We start from the raw sequence: 22,876 nt of genomic DNA, 5'->3' as shown, positions 1-22,876 counted from the left end.
GGGGTTTAACAGTGAGGGGAAATAACACTCTCTCATCGCAGCCCTGTTGTAGCCGTCCAGGTCACAGACTCTAGCAAACTGGGAACAGTTGATCTCCTACCATGGTCCTCGTTTTCCTGGACTCTGCTGTTTACTCGGCAGATTTTGTTCACACATCACTTCATCTTGTGGAATCACTGCCTCTCAGGTGTAGGCCTCCCTCCACCATCATGTCAGGTTACAGTAACAGTTTACACGCAGGTCTGTCCACAATTATATGAAATAAATGTTTTGATGGTTTAATAAAAGGCATTATGGGTAATATTGGTGAGACAGATGGAATCTCTATTTGACATGAGTTTAGTAAATAAATTTCAGTGTTTACTTCACTTTAATTATGTTAAGTAAAGAACAAAATGTGAAAAATTCTATTTCCTCTTCTGTTCCTGAGCTTTGTTATTGAATATTTGCCTGAAGAGCGTTTTGTCACAGGGATGTTGACCTTTGAACATAAAATGTCACCACTTCATAATTTTCGTAAGATTTGGTCATTATTAGCTCATTAAGTAGCGAGTTATGGACAGAAACATGTTTCTTGAGGTCACAATGATCTTGACCTTTGACGACCACATTTCAATCAGTTCAAACTTAAGTCAGAGTGGCTTTTATACCAGATTTAAATAATTCCTCTTCAGGTGTTTCTGATATATTGTGACATTGACCTTTGACAAAAATTCTTTCAATTCATCAATTTAATTTTGTGCCAAAGTTTAGTAAATTCTCTGAAGGTGTTTCTGAGATACCACGTTCCTGAGAATCAGACGTAAGGAGGGATAATGTGGAGACGTTCTGTATATTCATGCAGATTTTTTGGAAGGAGTCTAAAATCTGTCAGAGCAGGTGACTTTGCTAAATGAGAGCAAGTTTATTTATTCAAGAGATTTTTGCCATTGACCGTTTTATAACTATAACTAACTCATGTCTCCTCTGAGAATCACGTTCTAAGAGCTTAGATGAAACTTTAATGGTTTCCCTAAAAATTCAGCTGTGACAAAATGGCTTCCTTGCATTTGATTGTACGGAAGCCACAAGTTGAAATTATTTTTGATAGAATGTCTATAACTACTATATTACATTCTATTATACTTTAAATAGTACTACATGACTATATAAACACTATCTGTACTAACTTCACTTTTTTATCATTACACCAACTCGATACATATACTATTGATTTTTCTAAATGGGTATTTGCAGTTAGTTGAACAGTGACAATCTAAAAGCTACGTAATGAATTTATATAAAGGATAAATTGGTATAGATAATGGATGTATGGAGATTTCATACATATTCAGTTTCTATATGGGTATAACTACATGCTGAGACCGTATGGCACCTTCACCCAAACCAGTCATATGCAACACACACCTTTGTAGTCATGCTTTTGTCATTATGACGTATATTATGTTTATGTGCAAGTGTTGTTGCACTATTTTTGCTCTTTGAACCGTGAAGAACTTTTTGTTTAGCCATCTACTTTTGATGAAACAAAACTTTGGCTATTTGGACAGCTGGTGTGACCAGCCGATAAAATCATCCACCATTTAGATTTGTTTCCAACAGATCTCTTGATCGACCAGTCAGCCATTAATCCTCTCAGCTCTTCCAACAGTCTAAACAAACCTAGAGGCATGTGTGATGATTTTACATGTCGGCCTGAACAACAGAGAAAAGCTGGTTTTCAGAAAACTGCAACCTTAAGATGTAAAGCTTAAAAGCACCTTCAGCTTCGCTCCTCACCTGATAATTGATTCTCCACACACATTATATAACGGGCTCAGTTTGTGCTGGAGAGCTTGTAAACATCAGCACCAGTCAACATTTGATATCCTTCGTCTCCCTGTCTGTTCTCGTGGAGGTTTATCCTCCTGGGTTGGTTCAAAAAGCTGGAAACCTGGAGACAGACGCGATCGACTCTTTAATGAGACCACATCTGTTTCGATGCTGAAAGAAGTATTGACACAACACAGCAGCGGGAAGGGTATGAGAAATATTTCTTATTCAGGTGGACAGCCAGTGAACGATGTGATGGAATATGTCTTACAGGAGTACATCAGAACCCGACAGATCACCAAGGTTACCATGGCATCTTCCCTTCATTGTGTGGAGGAGGAGAAAAACATCTATAAAGCTTTGACTTGTATACAATGAGTTCTTAAGCATACCATTAAAACACTACCTTTATCTCTTTCGTTATGTGCAAGGTACATCGTCATGGCAGAAATTACAATATAAACACTGCATGTGCGCTTGGTAGTTGTAATATTCAGGGTGTACAGACAGTGTAGGGCGAGTCCACCTCCAGAACACGGCTGTTCATCTAAATTTCGGGGCAGGGGATGACAGGTCGAGCGCCTTCCTGCAGAATTTACAGCATCTTCCTCTTCTCGAACTCCTACGGAGACGGACAACAGAGAGGAGGAAGAAAAGAACAACGTGAAATGAAGTGAGAGAGGTGGATGATTTATTCATGCGGAATTCACATAGCTCTGTTATGATCCTGTGTGTGAGATCAGCTGTTGAGGAGGGGGGGTGGGAATCAGGCGGCGAGAGCTTTGAGGAGACGGCTTTTTTCCTGGTAAGTGCAAATGATGTAGCGTGTACGTGTCAGTAAGTTCCAGTTGTCAACACTAAAACATCTCACTTCCTCTGATTCACCCGGGCGACAGCATCTGGAAGAAAGTGATTTATGTGGAGTTGCAGTCGCTGTGTGTAATCAGCGCAGTCCAACCATGTGACTATAAATGAAAACGCATTATATTGGCCATTAAAACGGTTGTTGCTATTTACATATTCAATTTGGAAAATATCACACAAACTGTAGGATGATAGAATACGTCGCTCACAGAGAATTCCCCATTGCACAGGGGGAAAGCAACTTAATGCTAATGTCATTTATCAGGTTTACAGAACCCACAAGTGCTCATGCACATGTTGGCTCGTCTTTCCCTGGCTTGTGAATACCTGAAGGTCTACTGCCACCTAGAGGGGAAAATGTTTTATTGTTTCTGAAATGTGAAATCCTGCTGAGGCAAAGCTCGGCCTCTACGAGCTCGATAATCTGGGAAGGATGAAACGAACGGGGAGAAATTTGGATCTGTGGACTGGTTCACTGGAGTTTTACTTCACAGATGACGTGACAAAGGGATCGGTAATTAAAAGAGGAGAGTGGAGAGGAAAAGAACAAAAGAAAGAGTAATGGGTTGGAAAGAGCGACATGAAAAAAAGAGGGGGAGGGCGGTGGTTACCAGACCCACTCTTTGTTGGTTAATGACAAGAGAGTAACTCAAGGACACAAGGCAGGAATCCTAGGTAAGAGTCGAGTTGTTTGTGCCAGAGGGAGAGAAGAAGAAAAAGAAAATACTGCAGACTTTTCTGTGCGAGACTCAGACACTTGACAAGCCGAGTCAGGAGGAAGAGGGGGAGTGAAATGAGCAAAGTAGAGATTGCCACTCAAATAGGGCGAGCGAAAAATACATCTGGATTCAAAGTGAAGGAGAGAGCGGAGGGAAACATGACGTGAAGTAACAGAGAAGACGTCTTCAAGCTCACAGTGACGAAGGCTTCCACACGACGAAGGCCGGATGAGGAGAGCAGGCGTCGTATGGCCTGGGAGCTGAGTTTGGAATTCATTAAAACAATGGATCTAAATCTCCTGGACACATCTGTATACATGTGCGTGCATGGATATTGAGCGGGACAGGATAACACCGTCTGCTGCTGCTGCGACTACGTGTCCCTGATATTTTGTAAACAACTAAAAGGTCATAATTATTCTACCTTGCATATGAATTAGGTCTTTCTCAGGAAAAACAAAACACAAGTTTTCTAATATCTTGTCCATGCACCATTGGAACTGAAAATGACTTTGTATCGTATCACTGAGAGTCTTGCATTTTTAATTCTGTTTCAACGTAGGGTTTATTGTTTTTTTTGATTGTTAAAGGCCCAGAGCTCATATTTTCTCAATACATATCTTTCTGTGACGGGGACCAACATGAGCACAGACGTCCCACAGTGTTTAGGAGTTCTGTTATTTTTATTGTCTGTTTTCTGTATTGGTGTCTCTGTCCTTTCTTAGGTGTTAGAAACTAGTTCATCTCTGTGGGTGAATATGCATCTGTAGGCGAAGGACAAGAGATTTAAGGGCCAGACACCTGGATTTCATATTTACTTTGACGAGGTCTGAGCAGGCTTTGGTTGCCTGCAGCTACTGCATTCATACGCAGATTGTAAATAGAGATGAGGCAAAATGTCGTCTGGATCTAAAACAGCTACTAAATTGTGTGAAACATTCGACTCTTATAGAAACGAGTCAGGCTGTAAATCTTGGCCCAGACGACTCCTGTCTACACCGGAACGCCCCAAAACACTGGCTGCTGCCCCCAGAGGCTAATTCACTGCCAGACAATAGCTGATGGGCTCAGAGATTTGGAAAATGAAAACTTCTAACAAAGTGGACAGGCTGAGTTTTAAAATGTTAACTAATATTATGGCAGTGGTTGAGTTGAGTCCTGTCATGAGCTTTGTGTGTTAAACTTTTAAGGATGTTTCTGCTAAAGCCAATTTGAATATGTAATGAGAGGAAGGAGTGAATAAGAGTGTCTAAAAGTTCAGATGAAACTTCAATATCTGTTTAATGAAGCCATGAGCTGCAGTGAGGGCAGTCAAATCACAAACAATGCAAGGATTTGATTGAAGAAAATCAATAAAATACAATTCTACAGGAGTGAAATTCTAGAGAAAATACAATGGAAAAAATACACTTAATATCTTCAAAGATATATTTTCAAATCAGATTGCAGACTGGTTATTGTCTGATTTTACGCCACTTTAACTCCTGTTGATAAAAACTCTTCAGTCATCAGTTCAGAGTGAGGACCACGACTGAAACATATTTCTAATAAACTCAGAGCTGACGGTGTGTAGTTTCTACTTCAAGGTTTAAATTTTTCAAAGGTTTAAATTTTTTACTGGTTGAGCGTTAGACAATTTGATATTGGATAAAATGCACTAAACAAGATAAGAAGATAATTTCCTCTGCAATATTCTACTCTAAGCAAATTGTCAAATGGCCTGAAAGGAAAATGTTAAACCTTTTAGCAGAGAGGATATCAGCGTAGTGCATCGTGTTAAAACTACCACTGCACTGTCAGGGTGTATCTGTAATTACGATGATGATGAATAGTGTGCCAGCAAGAGCTTAAGTAACTGTGAGGACAGAAGCATCTTCTGCAGTATTTGTTTCTTTCCACGATGTACCACTCTGGCAGGAAATGCGTTATTATTGCCATTGCACATTTAATTTAACGTCTTGGAAACACACCGTGTACCTTTCTGATCCTCAACACACGGTGGGGGAGTAAACTTGCTGTCGACAGAATGCAGAATCTAGACAAGGAGGTCGTTTTGCTTAACTTATCATGTTTTTAGCATAAAAAAATCTGCTGCAGCAATATGCATAATTCATAAACTTCCAATTAAACTCGATGACGCATGTATCCAGTTTTGGAACATTCATTTTCCCCCTTCAACAGTCTTGTCGAGGCTCCTACAGGTCGGCGGCGGCAGAGATTCACTCTCACCGCTGGAACAGCTGCGGCCGCGGTCGTCATTGTTTCCCACAGCCGAAGCGTTATGTCTCTTACGTGTCATTACTTTGATTGCATGGGTCAATAAGATTAACAGGGATGTATGAACACGATATGCAGCAAAATGAGCCACCAGCTAGCGCGTTTTTCATCATTACGAGCAATGATTATGAATTAAACTTTTGGGGGGAGGGGAACACACAAAACACGTGTTAATCTATAATCGTGCGCAGTCGGGCCGGCAGTTGGTAATGAAAGTTTAAGATGATGAATGGGTGTAATACATGCTTTCATTTTTTATACATCTTGTTAACAATGCTCCCCCCGAGATAAACCCAAATAAAGAAGCTGTGACGCCAACTCCGCCACTGTCAACACGCGTTCATTAATTTCTGCCCCTTCTTTTTCTGCCTGTCTTTACAGGATTGTAAAAAGTTCAATCTCAACCTTTCTGATCCCAGAAAATGAAATAGAGTCCTGTTTCCAGTGATCCTCCTCACATTTGTAACTGTTCGGGGATGAGCGATGGTTCAACGAATGACCACCATCGCAAGATATGTTGTTCTCTGGAGGCAAAAGCCAAGCATTATTAAAGTGGTATTACAAAGTGATTATATTACCTCCTCATTAGTTGGGCCTGTTGTCAGCTTTTATTAGCTTACTTATAAATCTGTATAAAACCAACACGACCGCAGTGTTTGTTTATTTGTGAGCTATTTTTAAAGCTCAATTAAACACATTTATTTATCAATTTCGACAAATCGGAGCAATGCATATTTGACTTTTTGTTGGTTATTAAGTTTGATTTCTAATTATCTCAAGCCCTTTGTATTTGACAGCAGCACTGAAAGGACTGCAGCCGGGTCACGAAAAAAGATGCGAGACAGAGAGATAAGACGAGATTGATGAAAGAGGTGGGAAAAAAAACAACGGAGAGGGGGAATTCCGAATCCAATATATTTGGGATTATGTTTCTATAATGAGTTCAAATATCACTTTTGAGGAAGTTAGCTTCTGCACGTCTGTAATGGTGACAGTGTTAAATACGCTGAATAATTCAGGTGTGACATATGAATAATTCCCGCCTCTTAAATCCCTTTGCAGACGAGGAAACGCTGGCTTCATCTCGAGTCCTTTCACACCGACACAGTTGAACGCTACATGAGACTTTGTTGAGGTTTTATTCAGATATGACAGAATTATCATGGAAGCAGGAGATATTACAGTATAACTTAGACACCTATTCATCAGACCTGAGGCCCACCTAAAATATAATTAATTACATTTAAGGCTGAATAAAAAAGGTGGCTATTTTTAGCTGACAGTGGATTATTAACTACATCGAGAAAGCTTTAATTTTTAATTAGAATTAATGTTTAGGCAAGTCTTTTAAAGGTTATCTACTACAACTATACCATAAACTTTAATATGTGATCCTGTCCTCTTCCACACCCCATTAAACGGCACAATTATCACATTACCATAATTACTATAACTGCCCTTGTCCCGTGATAAAAACCTGGCGGGGACTCACCTTGAACATAGAGCTGCCCAGCTGGGCCGGGGACATGCTGACTATGACTCCCGCCGACTGGAGGGCTGCAATCTTCTCCTTGGCTCCTCCCTTTCCACCAGCGATGATGGCCCCGGCGTGGCCCATCCTGCGGCCAGGAGGAGCGGTTAGCCCCGCGATGAAGGACACCACGGGCTTCGCATTAGCACCCTGGACGTGGATGAAGAGAAAGAAAAACAGGAGTAGAGTGAGATTTAAACGAATAGAAAAGGGGACAAGTTTCAAGACAAAGTGTGAGGATGCGACAAGATAAGGAGAAGGGAGGAAGGAATGTAGCGAAACAGGATACATTTTTCTGCACCCGTTTTTTTTCCATTCATGAGAAATCAAACATCCCGTGTCCTCCCATTACAGAGTCCCTGTGATAACAAGCTTGTCTGAGCAGCCATCTCCGCCTCAGCCTGCATTATTAAAACAAAGGGTCAATCAAGCCATTTAATTGCATGGGTTGGTGTATGACCAGATAGAGACTCAGGCTGCTGCCATTTCATATCGTCTCAACTCGAAGATGGTAATTAGTCATGCAGGCACTGATTAGCTCAGCGCCTGTCTGTGCTGCTTGCTCGCTGATGGATGTTACGTTCAACAGTTAAGATCATTTCCAAGGTGAAGAGAGCTAATGTTTCATCTTCTGCAATAACATTAGCAGCGAGAGGGACGGAGAGAGCGGGTGTGCAGCATCTAATATTTCACAGTTAGGAAATAATAATCAAATTGTAGAGAATGGCTTTGTGTGCACGCACAAAAAACACACACAGGCACAGGCTGTGGACGTACATCAACCAGGGAAATGTGGAGGACTTTGGCTTGAAATGCACCACTAATGATATATCAACACTTGCATAGTTAACAAGGAAAATGGGGACGCGAGAGAAGGAATATCCCTTTAAAGTGCTCAAATTATGTTATGAGCATCTGTTCTCCGCGCTGAAAAGTGTCAGCAACAAAGAAATTACAGCCAAACTCGACTCGGAAGTCCAACCACGTTTCTAAATAAACAAACCACCTTTGTGGGAATCGAGTCTTAAATCTACCTCAAACGAAGAGGGGTTTAATTACTCTTAAGCCCGGCCTCCCTGGATACTAAGTACTAATGCATACTGGGAGGGGAGTCACACCGCCGCTCGCTTTACTCTCCTTTTGTTTTCCACTGTAAGCACTTCAGATATATTCCCTTAATTATGAACTGATGAGGTGGTTTGTCTACCTCAGTGTGCTCACATGAGTGGTGGAGGGTCTTTGTTCTGCAAACACTAAAAAACAACTCGGGTCTGATGTGAGGAATCACATTCACAAGCTTAAAAAATACGAGACAATTATACGCTTCTATAAACTGGGAGACATGAATAAAACCTGGCATGTGTGCGCACACATGTGGAGCCAACTGATTTCTTATTTTTCCTAATCTTAGGCTTCCTCCAGACGACGACCAGCTTTAGTTTCCAGTGTTGTTTACACGAGAGTCACGAGGGGTTTAGTTAAGCTCAGCAGAGACGGGCTGGGCTATAAGTCAAGAGGCTGAAAAATAAAGAAATAATGTAAAAAAATTCTATCAACCTCCGAGGCTGCTTAGGTGCAAAACAGTCCGACCTACTTGTTATGCTTGACGCAGATTGTTATTTGGTCTTTCTGTGTAAAACCTATTCCTGACTTCAGAAAGCCTGTGAAGCCCCGGTAATGATAGGCACTGCTTTGATACAGATGACTTCTTAAGACCATATGATGTTGGCAAGCATCGCAGACGCTGATGAAGACTGAGTCCTGAAATATGCCATGCGTCATAAAAGCTGACAGCGGGAGCCGGCAGGAAATATCGGCTTGTTTTCCTGAATTTTCTTGAATTAAGGCGTCGGTAGATAAACAGTCTGCAGCAGCTCAGCTGTAACACTGATGGATACTGAAATCAATATCTCTTCACCTTTCTGGTATAATGCATCTTTCTCAAACAGGAGTTCAATATATTTAATGTTGCATGACACAAATCAATCCTGACACCGGACCTTTAATTTCACCGGGCATTCAATACATAACGTGACCAGTGTGGCAGAATTTGTCAAGTTAATGTGAAACGTCAAGCGTCTTTATAAATAACAACTATTTTCTTCAAACGTCTGAGCGTTCCAATGATCCAATGATATTCTGCCGGGGTAAGAAATGTTTTACTTTTTTTCACCAGATATTAGTGCCCGTGTTTTTAAGTGACTGTTGGAAAATGGTGACATATAGTTGGCGGCGTATTAGATAAATAAAAAATGAATGCAGTGAAGCTATTGCAATAAATTCTTCCTTCTAAAAGTTAAAATGTTCAGATTTTTTCCGCAAAAGGAGGTAATATTTTCACTCCTGTCCATTTGTTTTACATAAAAACTACTAATCTGATTTCTACAATATTTGGGGAAAGGATGGCAGATGAGCTAAGAAAAAAATTGATAATGTTTTGGCATCAATCCTGACAAAGTAGCGCTTCCAAGAATTTGTTTTAATTATCTTTGACGTTGCCAAGGGACATGCTGGACCAAACTGTTTATAGCAACAAATAACTAATTAAAAACAACCTTACGGGAAATATGTGCACTTGAACAAATATCAGTGTGATAAGAACCCATTAAAAAAAAAAAACATAAAAAATTCATTCAATATGTACTTTGACTATTTAGTTTGGACCATGTCCCATCCCCTAACATGAAGGAGGCGGAGTTAATGTCCAGCCAGCCACCCTGGCCATTGCTGGGATTATTCTACTTATTGTTTTCAAACATGACAGAACTGTGTTGGTTTTACTGTTATTTCTTCGAGTCAATTTGAAAATAACTTTTCCAGATGCTGCAATCTCGTGCTTGCCACCAAGTTTGTTGACGTTTTTCATGGATGTGACCATCGAGACAGCTCTTCCTGGCACAATAAGCCTTTAGTGCACAAAACGCCAGACCAATTTAAAATTATTGAACAAATTAGGAGGTGTGGGTTGAAATGCAGAGGTCGAGAAACAGCTTGTTGGCAGTTTGCTTGCTTATGTTTCCAGGCCACTGTCAATCAAATCTGATCAGACCAAACATGCAATGTCCTGATGAGGTCACCTTTTGAGAGTTAAGCTGCTGATAACTCACAGGAATGGCTTTCCACCATAACTTTACATTTCATACTAAGAATCAATTGATCCTCTTATCTGCCGAATGTTTGTCAGATTAATAATTTTGTGTGTAAAATGACAGTAAATATGAAAAAATAAAAAATTTCCCACAGCAAGCGGATGTATTCAGATGTCTTGTTTTGTCTGACCTACTTGAAAATGTGTTATCATTAAAACCCAGAGCAAAGTGACTTGTAAATAAGTTTTTCAGCTCAGGCTACAAATTAATATTACAAGTAACATAAAAAGGTTTATCAAAAATAAAGAAGCTCTTGATGAATTGATTAAATCTTCTTGATCGTGAGAGAACAAAGAGAATCTATAATAAAGTGGAGATCTTCACTATTTTGTAAAATATTCTTATATTGGGAGATTTGGCTGAGTTCAGCTGCTGCTCATTTCCTGCAACACCGTGCTTCACATAATAAAAACAGGCAAACATGGGAGCTTCCCTAGGTGAGTGTGCCGCAGACTTGAATTCAAATCAGGAAAAGTTAAGTTTCCTCAGAAGAAAAACAACGTTTCCAGACTGCTTTAGAGCTTTGGCTATTAAGAAAAAAGGTCCACATTTGTGTTTAATGGACAATGTTCTACACAGTTGACTTTCAACAGAAGATCCGCAGCTTACTCGCATGCTCTGCTGAGCTTTTTCATGCACGTGTTTCAATTGAGCCGTCCCTCGCTGTCAAAACTCTGGGTGCCCGGGCGGGTGGGGTGCGGGGTGGTGGGTGTACTTTATTTGTGGAGTGAGAGAAGTTATTCTCCTAAGACGCCAGCAGGAGATTTGCATGCATTAAAGCAGCCGAGGGCAAATCAAATCCATTTCTCAGCTCCAGAGAACGACAGGCGTGCGCGTCTACACAGAAGCAAACGCGTGCACACTGAAAAATTAACAGATTAAAAAGTCGTCCGCAGGGAGTTAGCTGCCAAGTACAGGCCAGTTACAAGTTCTCAGCTACTTGGCTTCACAAGTCACTCATCACCATACCGCTCTTCATCGCATGCAACACAAAAGGTTCACTGCTCATCACCACTGCAGATTTGCAGAAAACGCCCCGTGACTCAGACGCACACGCCATCTGTCACTATTTATCTTTATCACACAAATCACACGGACACTGAAAAGTGAGAGGGGCAGCTGAGGCTGTGATCAAAAAGAAAGGGCACTTTCACACTTCTACTTTGTTCCTGCACTGCGATGGATTCCAGCGTTCACCACATCTGATGGATTTGAAAGGGCACGACAACGAGCTAATTCAGGAAAGGATAAATGTTTTATACGAATCGATATATCTGCAGAGTTGACGTCCTGGGCCAGAGGATATGAGGAGGAGAGTGAACCAACAGGTGTCCTGTGTGTTATTTCCTTACAGAGTTGTGCTGTTTGAGGTATTCTGCTGCATTCTCCTCTGCATCGCCTCCGATTTCTCCGATGACGATGATGCCCTCCGTCTTGGGATCCGCAAGGAACACCTCCAGACAGTCTATGAAGTTTGTCCCATTGAATGGATCGCCGCCAATACCTTGCAGGAAACAAAGAAAACATGTGTTGTAGAGTCAAGTCTCTTGGAGGGTAATTCCTGTGCATATTTGAGCATGACTTTGCTGCAGAGCCTGAGAGCAGGAAAATCAGCAGCTTGAACTCAAATTTATGTTGATATGGTCTGAAAATCAGCTCTGAGGTTGTTCAGTGGTTCACTGGTGTCAGGATGTGAATGAATTTCACATCTCACCTTTTATTCCCTTGTACTGACGAATTCAAGCTTTTCTTTCAAAATGTCCACATCTTCACCACGAGCAGCTACCAGGTGATCTATTGTTCTTTAGTTTTTAACCCAGTGTAAGAACAAAAATCCCAAAACAAGTTGCTTGCTTATGTTCCCAGGCCACTGTCAATCAAATCAGACCACACAGTCCCGGCTCTGGTAAAAAGGATTATCTCATCCTCTGAGAGTTAAACTCCTGAGAACAGCTTTTCCCAAAAACTTTAAACTTGTGTTTTCATTTAGTCATTGCTGTGTAATGTTTGATTTCCTCCCCCAAAAGTTAGAAGTTAAATTAATCTATTTTAAATGTGCAATTGACGTTTTTATCCCCTGCAGGAACCAGCTTCAAATAAAACACACATAAATTATCACACTTTAAGCTGATGTGGTAAAATGGTTAGTAAACAGGTGTGTATTTACAGATTAAGCAGACATGGAGCAACAATAGAGTTGTTTTCAGAGATAAACTCAGGACATTTGGGTTCTAGAGTTTGCCTTTCGCATATGAAAAATGCAGTAGGAGAATCTGCGGGTCAGACATGTCACAACAACAGGAACATGTCCAGACTGTCCAAGTAAGGGTTGGCATCAGGGCAGAGCATGCAGGAGGTAACCTTGAACTTCAACTACGGAAATCAGGTGTTTTTACAGCACAGACACCAGCATCAAACCAGATAAAAAAAAACTCTTGAATCTTGTTGCCTTTCCTAGTTGACATTTTATCCGACGTCTTTCATGTGACATCTCTTTTTCATCCAGAGATATATTTATTTTTGGGTTTATTTCAGTTTTGCATCTGTTGCATGTCTTGAAGTCAAAGTCCCTTCAGAAATGTGTTAACTATCCCGAACCGCCTTTATCTCTGCACGGTACTTTAATGGGGCTGCTCCTTTCATAAGCAGGGAACATGAATGTCAAAGCATTTTCAAATCACAAGAGACCAATAATTATTTTTTTATAAAAACATAATTTCAATGGAAAAATGATTCCAGAATCTATAAAAGGTTGGGCAAACCTCCACAAAACAAATCTTCAACGACAAGATTGTCACCTAAATTTATATTCATACCATTAAAAAAAACTGGCATCACCAAGTAAAAAGAATTGCGTGAATAATAATCAAAGAGTACTACATTACTAGCAACAAAGATGACTGTGATATTAAATAGTGTACCAACTGTAATTTGCTGTAGCCTCTAGGTCGCACTCAGACTTAAGAAGTTGCGTGCAGAAGCTCCAATAAACCCCCTTAATGAACTCTACAATATTTAATTTGGTTGTGGCACTGGCTGCATGAAGACTGGTTAAAGGGCATAATTAAAATGTAGAAATAGTAATGCCAAAGCCAAGTTGTTCTTCAGTTAATTCCAGTGTCCAACCAGCCCTTTTCGTGTGGCAAAGGTTTTCTTGTAAAAAAGTGAATCTTATATCTGCAGTGTTGCAAAGAAATAACAGAATTCGGTTCGGATACAATTTAAACATATAGACTGATCCTGTATAGTTGCATTCATAAAAGATTATCATTTCACTGAGCGGGACAATAACTGGGAGCACAAGACTGATGAATAAATATGTTAAGTTAGTTAAATTAGTTTTAAGACAGAAACATCGGCTCTTCCATAGAAAGTCAAAGCTTCAGGCTGAGCTGAAGCTGTACGTGTTGTTGATACACAGAATAAATCAGTACATTAAAGAAAACAAGGCTGTGAGAAAAGGAAGGGAAGTTCCACATAGAGTTTTTACTTAAGGATTGTGGAAATGTATTACTGGAATTTAAACAGGGACACTTGGTAACTATTTATCAGCTTATAAAACAGTTACAAAAAGCTATATTCCCCAATGTGTCATAATAGCATGGTGCTGGTCACAGTAGCAATGGCACCATCTAACTAAGCTGCTTCGTGAAAGTCATGATCAACTACGAAAAAAACGAGAAGTGGAAAACTATAGGCAGGTATTTAATAAGAATATTCACAGAATACTTCAATGGTAGGAAGAGCATTTAGTTCAGAATCCTTGAAGTTTCAGATAAGTGATGTAGAATCCAAGGTTTATCTCGTCTGGTTTGTTCAGAAACAAAAGAGATTTCCTGTCTATGCCCATTTTCCCTAAGATTCTGAGGTCAAAGACGTTTTGAAAACCCAAAGACGACGTTTCAACTTACACTTGCGTCATTCTTTGCATCAGTTCAATATGAGACAAAGCCTTTCAAAGAAAACACCAACTTCAATGCTCACATCTGAGGGGGACATTCTAAGCAGTGATCACAAAGTTGGTAAGTGGTCTTTTAATGTCTGTTGAAAAGCATCAACATCTGAAGAGTGTTGGATAAAGGTGAATCACTTTCCTTATACCAGTAAATCCTGTAAAACTTTCACAAGCTTATGTCTCTGAGTAAATATGAAAAAACACACATATATTTGATACCAACTTTCTTCTGTCTTGTGACGCAGGCCTTATGTCTTATTAACATACACTTCAAGGTTCAAGTCAAATGCAAGTATGTGATGTTGAGTGTCTGGTATCAAAGGAACATCTGGTCAGCAAGTCAAGTGCAGCACTTCATTTATTTTTAATTTTTTAATAATATTTTCTGTGAAACATTCCTCAATCTTCTCAAAACAAGCAAACACCGATTTGTTATACATTTAATAATATTATGGTTTAACTGTAAAATATCAAGCCTTGATTACAATCCTGTGATATAAGGGTTTGATAACGACATTATAGGAATCATTGCCATGTGTCAGCTGCTAGATCGGTTTCGGCCCCCCCAAAATATCTCAGTCAGCCTCGATCTGTGTAACTGTGTGCTAAGTTTAAAATCAATGTGCCACATATCATTGCAAGCTTACCAATGCAGAGAGACTGTCCCAGACCGACTTGTGTGGTTTGATGTACAGCTTCGTACGTCAGGGTTCCCGATCGAGACACGATGCCTGAGAGACAGATTGAGAAAACGTTTTGTGATGTTATAATTCTTTATAAATAAAATACTGATATGACAGAAAATCCATCTGTTATTTTTGGTCCAACTTTCACTGAAACTTTGTCAACCTTAGAGAAAATATAAAAAAAGCCTAATATCTTATCTAACAGCTGTTCTGCCGATGCTTTGAATGAATGATAAAGTCGATTTGTTATAAAAACGGACTTCCTGTAACGGTTCATTGGCCAGCAGCAGCACACACTCTGCTTAACAAGCTGTCAGCAACAAAAGACAAGAAAGATATTAATAGGAATAAAGTTTTTCTTGTCTATCACACTTTTTTGTTGGAGAAGCCTAAATCAATATTTATGGAACCTGTGAGCCGTCAATCAGCAAACCTTCAGCATTTATGGCGCCTTATATTTTCATGTATAAATTAAATGACTACAGAGGTTAAGAAATTAAAATGAAACTCACCAATTCTTCCTTTCTTGTGGATGTGACCCGGCATGATCCCGATCTTACATTCTCCAGGCTGCCAAAAAAATAATTTTGAATTTGAATAAGTTAAGACCATTCACTGTTCATAGGATTTTGCTTATTTAACTTCACTAAATCTGTTAACACTCGGCCCCAACTTTAAACTTAATTTTCCCCATTTTCTTAAAATTTCTCTTTGAAAAAGAGCAATTTATCATTTTGCACACTTTCTTAACTGTTCTTAGTCCAGATGCAAATTTCGTTTTATCTCAAAATCCAGATACTGTGTGAGTCAAACCCAGTAGCTGACATTATTAATGTTACCGCCAGCACAGAAACAAAACAAACAAAAACAAGAGGATGAAAACCAGGCTCCTTTAAGGTTTCACTTTGTCTGTGTAGAATATTAATGCAGCAGATCTGAATTACTCCTGCACCCTTGAGACAGAGCTTGTGCTTCCAGCTCTCTCTCACAACAACAACAGAAAACTGAAGAAAAAGAAAGGTTGTTCACCAGTGTGAGAGAGTGAGTGAGTGAGAGTGCTTACGTTGATGACTCCTGGACAGTTGGGGCCGATGAGGCGGGTGGCGCCCTGGCGCAGCAGCCTGTGTTTGACCCTCACCATGTCCTGCTGGGGGATGCCTTCAGTGATGCAAACCACGAGAGGGATCTCTGCATCAATGGCCTCGATGATGGCAGCTGCCGCGAACGGAGGAGGTACATAAATCACGGTAGCATGTGCCCCTGTGCCCTCCTTTGCCTGTAACGAGGAATATAAGTTATTGGCAGTGTATTAAAAAATTGAAATTCTAAAGTTATGAAACAGTGCCACCTAATGTTTCTTTTAAACATCTCAAAAGCCCCACTGGCCTTCAAAACCTATTGCTGCAAATGCTATTGCTCCAAACCACCATCTAATTACACATACATACCTCCTTGACTGAGTTGAAGACGGGCAGGCCGAGGTGGGTCTTACCACCCTTACCAGGGGAAACACCTCCGACCAACTGGGAGCCATAATCAAGAGACTGCTGACTGTGAAACGTTCCCTACAAGGAAAAAGGAGGCAAGAGGAGACAGTGTGGGTAAGAGTGTGTAATGAAGTGGGGTGCAGCCAGTTCTGCAGCGTCAACCTTGAAAATATCATTACAGACTGAGAAGAAGGAGGAAATATGCTGCCACCCAGGATTAATCACCTGTGCTCCCGAATAAAAGGGACGGATACAGAAGTGATAGCGGGGTTCTTCCAGGGATGTAACTGCGGGTAAATCTAGTCAATGAGGAGGAATCAGAATGTTCTTGACGGATAATGATGTAAGGCTTAGTTTAAGCTCCTCGCAGAACATTTGAAAAACAAATCACGAGCGGCTTTGGATATTCTCCAACTGTGACGGTAAATCACCTCCCAAGGAAGACATTGTGTTTTCCACGCAGGAGTGAACCTGGCGTGGCTGCAACAGTTAAGAGCATTTCAGTCCGTCACAAAGTAGGTTCATGTGATGTTAATAAGGATATTTGTTTGGAAATTGGTACAAATTCCCATCAGGGCCCATTTAGAATTTAAAAAAAACAATAAAAGGAAACCAGCAATAACAATGAAAGAAGTATAATATATTTAGGAGATAAAATCATGTGAGTGAATCTCAGTTGTTACGTGATTTTCAGCTGCTCAGATTCCATCACTCTGCCCTCAGATAATTATTATGGAATAGAGGCTGAAACAATGTAGATTGAGTAGCAAAGGGTCATAACTACAAGTGCAAATAAATGATCCTAATGGAAAAATCCTAACTGGCCTATTAAGAGGAATAAGAAGCCATGAATCAGCAACACCCCCCCCCCCCCCTCCCAATCCAACGTAATAGACTCCTTCTCCGTGCTAACTTTGCTGTTTTTGCCAGTCACTATTATCGCAAATGTTGGGACAATAAATTTGAAAAATGGCTTGCTTATCAAGCCAGCAAGAAACGACAATGTGCACTGAATAGCACTTTCTTCATTTCTCATCCTTTTCTAATTACCCGGAGTGTTCACTGGAACTATATTTAACAATCTTTTATTATGTGGAAGAAAAAGTGGAAGATGACAAATGGACTGTGAACAAGGACAGGGGGGTAAGGATATAAATCTGCAAGTCCATGTTTCTGGCTTGTTGAACACACTTGCCAAGATTTTTTTATTTTTATTTTTTCTCCTTGACTGGACACCGTTCAAACTGATTTACCTGAGCCTCTTCATGCTCTTGAAAAATGACTGGACGGATCAACAATCCGTCACACAAAGATGTTATTGACCGAAACAATGAGATGTCAAGGGGGAAAAATTAAATTAAAAATGAAAAGGTCCTTTTCCCCACCCAAAAACAAGCGCAAACCTTAATCCCAGGCCTTTAAGTCATACAACTCTCAAAAGTGTGAACTACAACAAAGTACGACACTATCAACTGATCCAATGACAGGCTTAAAGCATTTATTGAGATCCCAAGTATCATCATTAACTGGAATGGCACTCAGTAGAGCGCACATCTCTGCCAAGGCCTGATCGTCCCTTTGAATTCAATCAAGGTGCTGCAAATTGCACACACTTCAGCTTTTCCCACAGAATAATTCACTCTGTGGCGGTAACGGAGATGCGATTGCACGCGCACAACGGTGACTCTCACGTGCAACCGATTCCGACTAAAGCGTGAAAGAGAAGTTCTTGAGCGAGCGAAAGAATTGCACTGATGACAAAATTGCAGCTGAAACCTTGAAGTCTGACTCACTGCCTGCGTGGACGGTACAAATGTTAAAGGACAATAGCGAGAGCATGTGGCAAAGAGCGCTGCACTCACCAAGATTGAGATCTCTTATGTTATTATATGTGTAGAAAAATGTTTGAAACTGTGGCAGGACAAATAATATTGCAATTCAGTGCCTTAAATATGCCTGATACATATATACACCACTAAACAAACGGGTAAAAACATAACCCTTTTGGTCGAGGTTAAAATACCACCAATAAAAAGAAGCTCATCTCTTAAGACTTTTAACTCCTCCTCCCTCCAAACACGTTTACTCATTGACTGAAACTACTTAAATTATAGTATATACTTATTTGACTCTTAAAATCTTAAAAATTATTTATGTTAAACTCTGTGCTCTCTATTGTGACCCTGCTGTGTCTCCTCTGTTTGCTGTATATACTCTCAGTACTGTCCCTGAGGACTTTGTTTCACTTGTGAAGGAGTCCTGTGCACCAAAGTCAGGTTTTATGCAGGAAAATGAAACGTCCTCTGGGACTTTTTGTTGCTCTTCCTGAGGCAACAGAGGAGTAAGTTTTCCTCGTCTGATCTGATTGTTTAAGAGTGGAGAGTGCTGCGCGTTGAACATATTTTAAAGTGCTCTGAGAAATATTCGGGTCTTGAACTAACATCTTTCTTTGAGTAAAAACCTAGTGGAAAAAAGGACCTTGTAAAAATCACTCTTCTTTTGTGATCTTAGTCATGCAGGAACACAAAAAGAGGAATAGTGTGTTTTCCAAAATTTCACAATGACTGCAATCAAATCCAATGTGAAGAAATCATAAAACAAATGTGATGATAATGATGAAGTTGTCGTAACAAACCTGTTTCCCCGTGAATCCTTGGCAGATGACCTTTGTGTCCTTGGTGATGTAGAGGTTCTGTCTTGTTCCCGTATAACAGTGCCTGACTCCACTGTGCTGCACTGATGGACAGATGTCAATGCACATGTCAGCATAAATCATCAAAACATCATACAATCAAATCCTCATACCAAACCTTGGTCAAGAAGACTAATAAAAGGTCAAAATGCAATATGTCAATTTTCTACATTTTTGTATTTTCACAATACATAGTATGAGTTTTAAAATCATAACAGCAGTGTTCTCAATTTTCTTACTAAAACGTATCCTTTGGACTTAATACTTGGGGTGTTTTGGCAACAGTGTCTTTCCTTCTCCAAAGTCATTTATTGTTGCTAAGCAGCAGGTTTTCTTTAGACTTTACTGCACCTGTGACCACATTTTGTGTTTTTCTTGTTTTGCATAATTTCTAATTAGAGATGGTTGCTTCTGCTGTGGAACTGTTAAGGTGTCACGTTACTGCTGAAGTACTTTGCTATAATTAACTAAACGGTCTCCTCAAGCTTTTTGTGAAATTTGTTATCTGAAACTTGCCGGGGAACTTCATGCATTTAAAACATTTTTGGAAGCCGAACAATGATGCTTCATAATGGAGCATTTAAACATTGTTTACAGCGGTAAACAGGGTTTATTTTTTGTAGACTGACATTAAATTAAATTACTACATGTTATAATGCAGCAACGCAGTTTTTTTTCTAATTTTCTTTGCTAACTGTTTTGATTCTCAGGTCTGTATATTTACTGTGTGGTTTAGTTCATTGTCATATTTTTTATAAACTATTTTTATCAGTTGCAGACAGATTTTCAAATCCCACAGGCTTAGGCACAGAAAACAACAAGACAAATCCGGGTCAAAGTGCAATTGAAGAGGCTCCACTGTACAGAGAGTGTTACATCTACAGGGAAACAAATGAAAGACACACACAGAGTTGTATAGCAGCCTTGTAGTAAATGTAAAACTAGGAACACACTGCAGCAATTACAACATCACTGTCAGGCTGTGACATACTGGGTCCAAAACAGCTATAAAATTATTAATTAAAAGCAAATCCACAATATAAGGCTTTATTAAAAATACTTTTTAATAATTGCTAATGCAAAAATTGCTCCACACATCAGTTGACAGAAAATTAGATAAGAACACTGATATAAACAATTAATGGTTTAGGGTTTAATAGATTTAACATAAAGGACAAACTTTGATTAGCTATTCAAATCTCATCCAGAGCCTTGTGAACACGTATTCTGACATTTAATCAATTAAAAATATTTACCAGTAATTGAAAAATGATTCACTGCAGCCTTAGGCCTGCTAAACTAGACTTTGTGTAAAAAAACAGAAGATATTGCAGGATTGTAATTAACCAAAGGGGACACTGGATGTAACAGCCCCATCATAAGCTATTGTTGAGTTGACTATTCTGTTGCACATGTCTTGAAACCTTAAGACGACAAATACAACTAATTCAAATAGCGTTTCCCTTTAGAGTATGTGAGTAGGGTCACCTCTGAAAGAAATCAACACAAAACTGAAATCACCAACAAGTACTTTGAATCAAATACAGAGTCTGGTGAATGTTCATGTATGATCTCAAATCTAAGTTACATGTTTCCACAGACTCATGTTTATGCGAAGACATATTTTGATTTTACCTGGGCACTATGACAGAAGTGCCTGACTCGTGGACCAGCAGTGTCCCCCTGTGTGGCTGAACTTTGCTCTTCTGTCAGAGCCTCAGTCTGAGACGATTTATCAATGACACTGTGCAAAGTCCAGCTCCCCCACTGCAGCTCATGGTCAGGACAATCTGCCCGAGTCTCTGATCACATCTCTTGATTTAAAAACCAAATCATACCAGCTGTGTCCTTGTCGAAGCACCGTCTAAAATTAGAGTTGTCAGATCTGTGAGAAGCCTTGAGACAACAATCAGTGCTGGGGGACAACTGGGCTCCGGTTTCACTGACAGAACCACAGCACAGTGGATGGACATGATTTGTCCAGTGGAGAGGACAAGCAAGGTCAAAGGGGGACACTTGGCCTGAGTGCAAGCTGTCTGCAGGGTACACTTAGGTCACATCTGGTCGTTAGCGAGAAAGGCTAGCTAGTTAGCTTGGCTCTCAGTGTAGTCCAGTAGGAATGCTAATGTAGCTAACTAGCTAAGTGACAGCCAACCTGAGGGGGCTTTGCTAGCCACTGCAGCTCTATGTGAGTCCGTGTGACTCAGCTGATTTTAGACACAGAGACAACGAATGAGCTCATGTCTCAGAAACAACCCAAACAAACACTCCCAGTGGTTAACACAGTGATTAGTTTGATATACTTACAGAGCAGCCTGGCAAACAACCTGCTGTGAGACATCTTCGGTCATTCACCAATGACACCGTAGGATGAGGACCCGACCTCTGGAATTTAGCTGTCCACAAATGTCCTCGTGGAATCTGCTTTGAAATATGTGTTTTTTTTCAAGGAGCTCCAATATGTTTGTTTTTATTCACAATTTTCTTTTTTTGTGGGGGGAGGTTGAAAATTTAGTACATGAAACAAATACAGGCAGTGACGCTCCTCCAGGCGATAAAGTCAGCTGCCTAAATTCGCAATCACTTCTGGGAGTTGAAGTTCTCCAGCGTGTGCCTGAAAGAAACCTTTGTCAGCACTAGAGGGCGCATCTGACCCAAGAATCATTTCTGCGGACGTCCCATTGAAAACCTTTGGATAAACCAACATTGGTCAATAAGCCATGAAATATTAACTAATAAAAAAATATCAACAACAACAATCATAGGAAAAAGTCATTTGGAAAAATAAATCCAAACCACAAATTAACTGAACTGGACCTTTCTCTACTATTTTGTGAGTTGGTTCTTCCCTCATAAGGACATTTTACAGCCAACTTTTCAGTTTGCCAAAGTTAAGTTTTAAGTAGATTATTCTACTAGTGTTTAGAAGACATCACATTGTGAGCAAAACTTAACTTTTTTTTCTCCCATTGCATTTTGGTAATAAGTATTTAACCCATAAAAAAAACTTACAAACTTGACTCCATCCAGTCCGTCTGTTTTTTATCCTAGAGATTAATGGGTAATAATGTAGATAAAGTCCATCTGTAATGTTACAGTGTATCACAGTATTGATATATATATATAATGGCACAGAGAGTTTGAGCATGAAAAATTCGTTTCTGTAGGAAATTCCAGCAAATTGAATATATAAGGTTCTTAATCCAATTGATAAAAAACCCTGATATCAACTGAAAAACTAAATTAGCCAAACCCATAACTGTGAATATGTAAGTTATCAAATGAGTGCAGAGATGTTACTTGTTGGCTGTACTTTACGGAGTATAATGTAAACAAGATAATATCTATGTTAATACATAAAGTATATATCTTTGTCAGAAATCTTAAATAAAACATTGAATACATTCTTATGTATTTCATTAAAACCCATTGTCTTTGGACCTTTGTGTTTACCGTACTTTAGAATGGTTTGATTTTCTAAAAATGATAAGTTAGTATAAATAAATACAAATACGTTTAGTTAAAATTACACAGAGTTAGATTCAAGGTGCGTTAGAGGAACATTAAAAACAACACAGAGAGAAACTTAAAAGAAAGGTGTTTAAAATCAGAAGCACAGTTTAATACGATATCGACCAGATAAAGAAAGATTACAAGGAGAAGAATAAAACTTTTAAAATTATTAAAGGGTTGGGAGAAATGAA

The 22,876-nt window shown here is 39.6% G+C and overlaps 1 protein-coding gene across 1 annotated transcript; it reads right to left on the bottom strand.

Moving 5' to 3' along the window:
• Positions 1 to 2,016: 2,016 nt before the first annotated feature.
• suclg1 (succinate-CoA ligase GDP/ADP-forming subunit alph) lies at positions 2,017 to 21,553 on the bottom strand. The gene is made up of 9 exons (XM_061092774.1): positions 21,480 to 21,553; positions 19,116 to 19,216; positions 16,442 to 16,558; positions 16,057 to 16,269; positions 15,506 to 15,563; positions 14,955 to 15,038; positions 11,705 to 11,856; positions 7,165 to 7,353; positions 2,017 to 2,434 (listed from the first exon to the last, which is right to left on the bottom strand). The coding sequence occupies exons 1-9, from the start codon at positions 21,511 to 21,513 to the stop codon at positions 2,408 to 2,410; spliced, it is 975 nt and encodes a 324-aa protein (XP_060948757.1). The 5' UTR covers positions 21,514 to 21,553; the 3' UTR covers positions 2,017 to 2,407.
• Positions 21,554 to 22,876: the final 1,323 nt, after the last annotated feature.

The sequence above is a fragment of the Limanda limanda genome, chromosome 2 (assembly GCF_963576545.1).
Source record: "Limanda limanda chromosome 2, fLimLim1.1, whole genome shotgun sequence".
Classification (NCBI taxonomy): Eukaryota; Metazoa; Chordata; class Actinopteri; order Pleuronectiformes; family Pleuronectidae; genus Limanda; species Limanda limanda.
Note: the sequence above shows the minus strand (reverse complement) of the source record. Positions and strands in the feature narration are given on the sequence as shown.